This window comes from Opisthorchis viverrini (assembly GCF_000715545.1).
Source record: "Opisthorchis viverrini unplaced genomic scaffold scaffold33877, whole genome shotgun sequence".
NCBI classification, from domain to species: Eukaryota; Metazoa; Platyhelminthes; class Trematoda; order Opisthorchiida; family Opisthorchiidae; genus Opisthorchis; species Opisthorchis viverrini.
In genome coordinates, this window is record NW_008777030.1 from 1 (window position 1) to 300 (window position 300).

The 300-nt window shown below is 47.0% G+C and overlaps 1 protein-coding gene across 1 annotated transcript; it reads left to right on the forward strand.

The window, feature by feature from the left end:
- Nucleotides 1–69: 69 nt before the first annotated feature.
- On the forward strand, nucleotides 70–282 carry T265_16369 (hypothetical protein; the record flags this gene model as incomplete). Its single annotated transcript, XM_009179996.1, has 1 exon — nucleotides 70–282. A coding segment is annotated over one exon (213 nt), but the record flags the coding sequence as incomplete, so codon positions are not given.
- Between the last annotated feature and the right edge of the window lie 18 nt (nucleotides 283–300).

Here is a 300-nt window from a genome sequence, read left to right on the forward strand (position 1 = left end):
TTCCTCCACGGAAGGAATGTGAATTTAGCCAAGGTGAATCTACAACCTAACTCTAGAGTTTGGAGCGAAATGCATGGATTGTTGGGGATACCGGAGTCCGAATCAGTCGTTGAATGGCGAGATTTCGATCCTAGAACGCCAGAATTCACGTCAGGACCCGACATATTCAAGTGGGGAGCCAATCGGCCCGACAGCAATGAACCTCATCTGATTTATCATAAGGAAGATGATGCAATCTACGACGTTCTTCCCGGCCCAGTTATTCTCAAGCTAGAAGTTAACTGTGAGTATGGGGGTGAA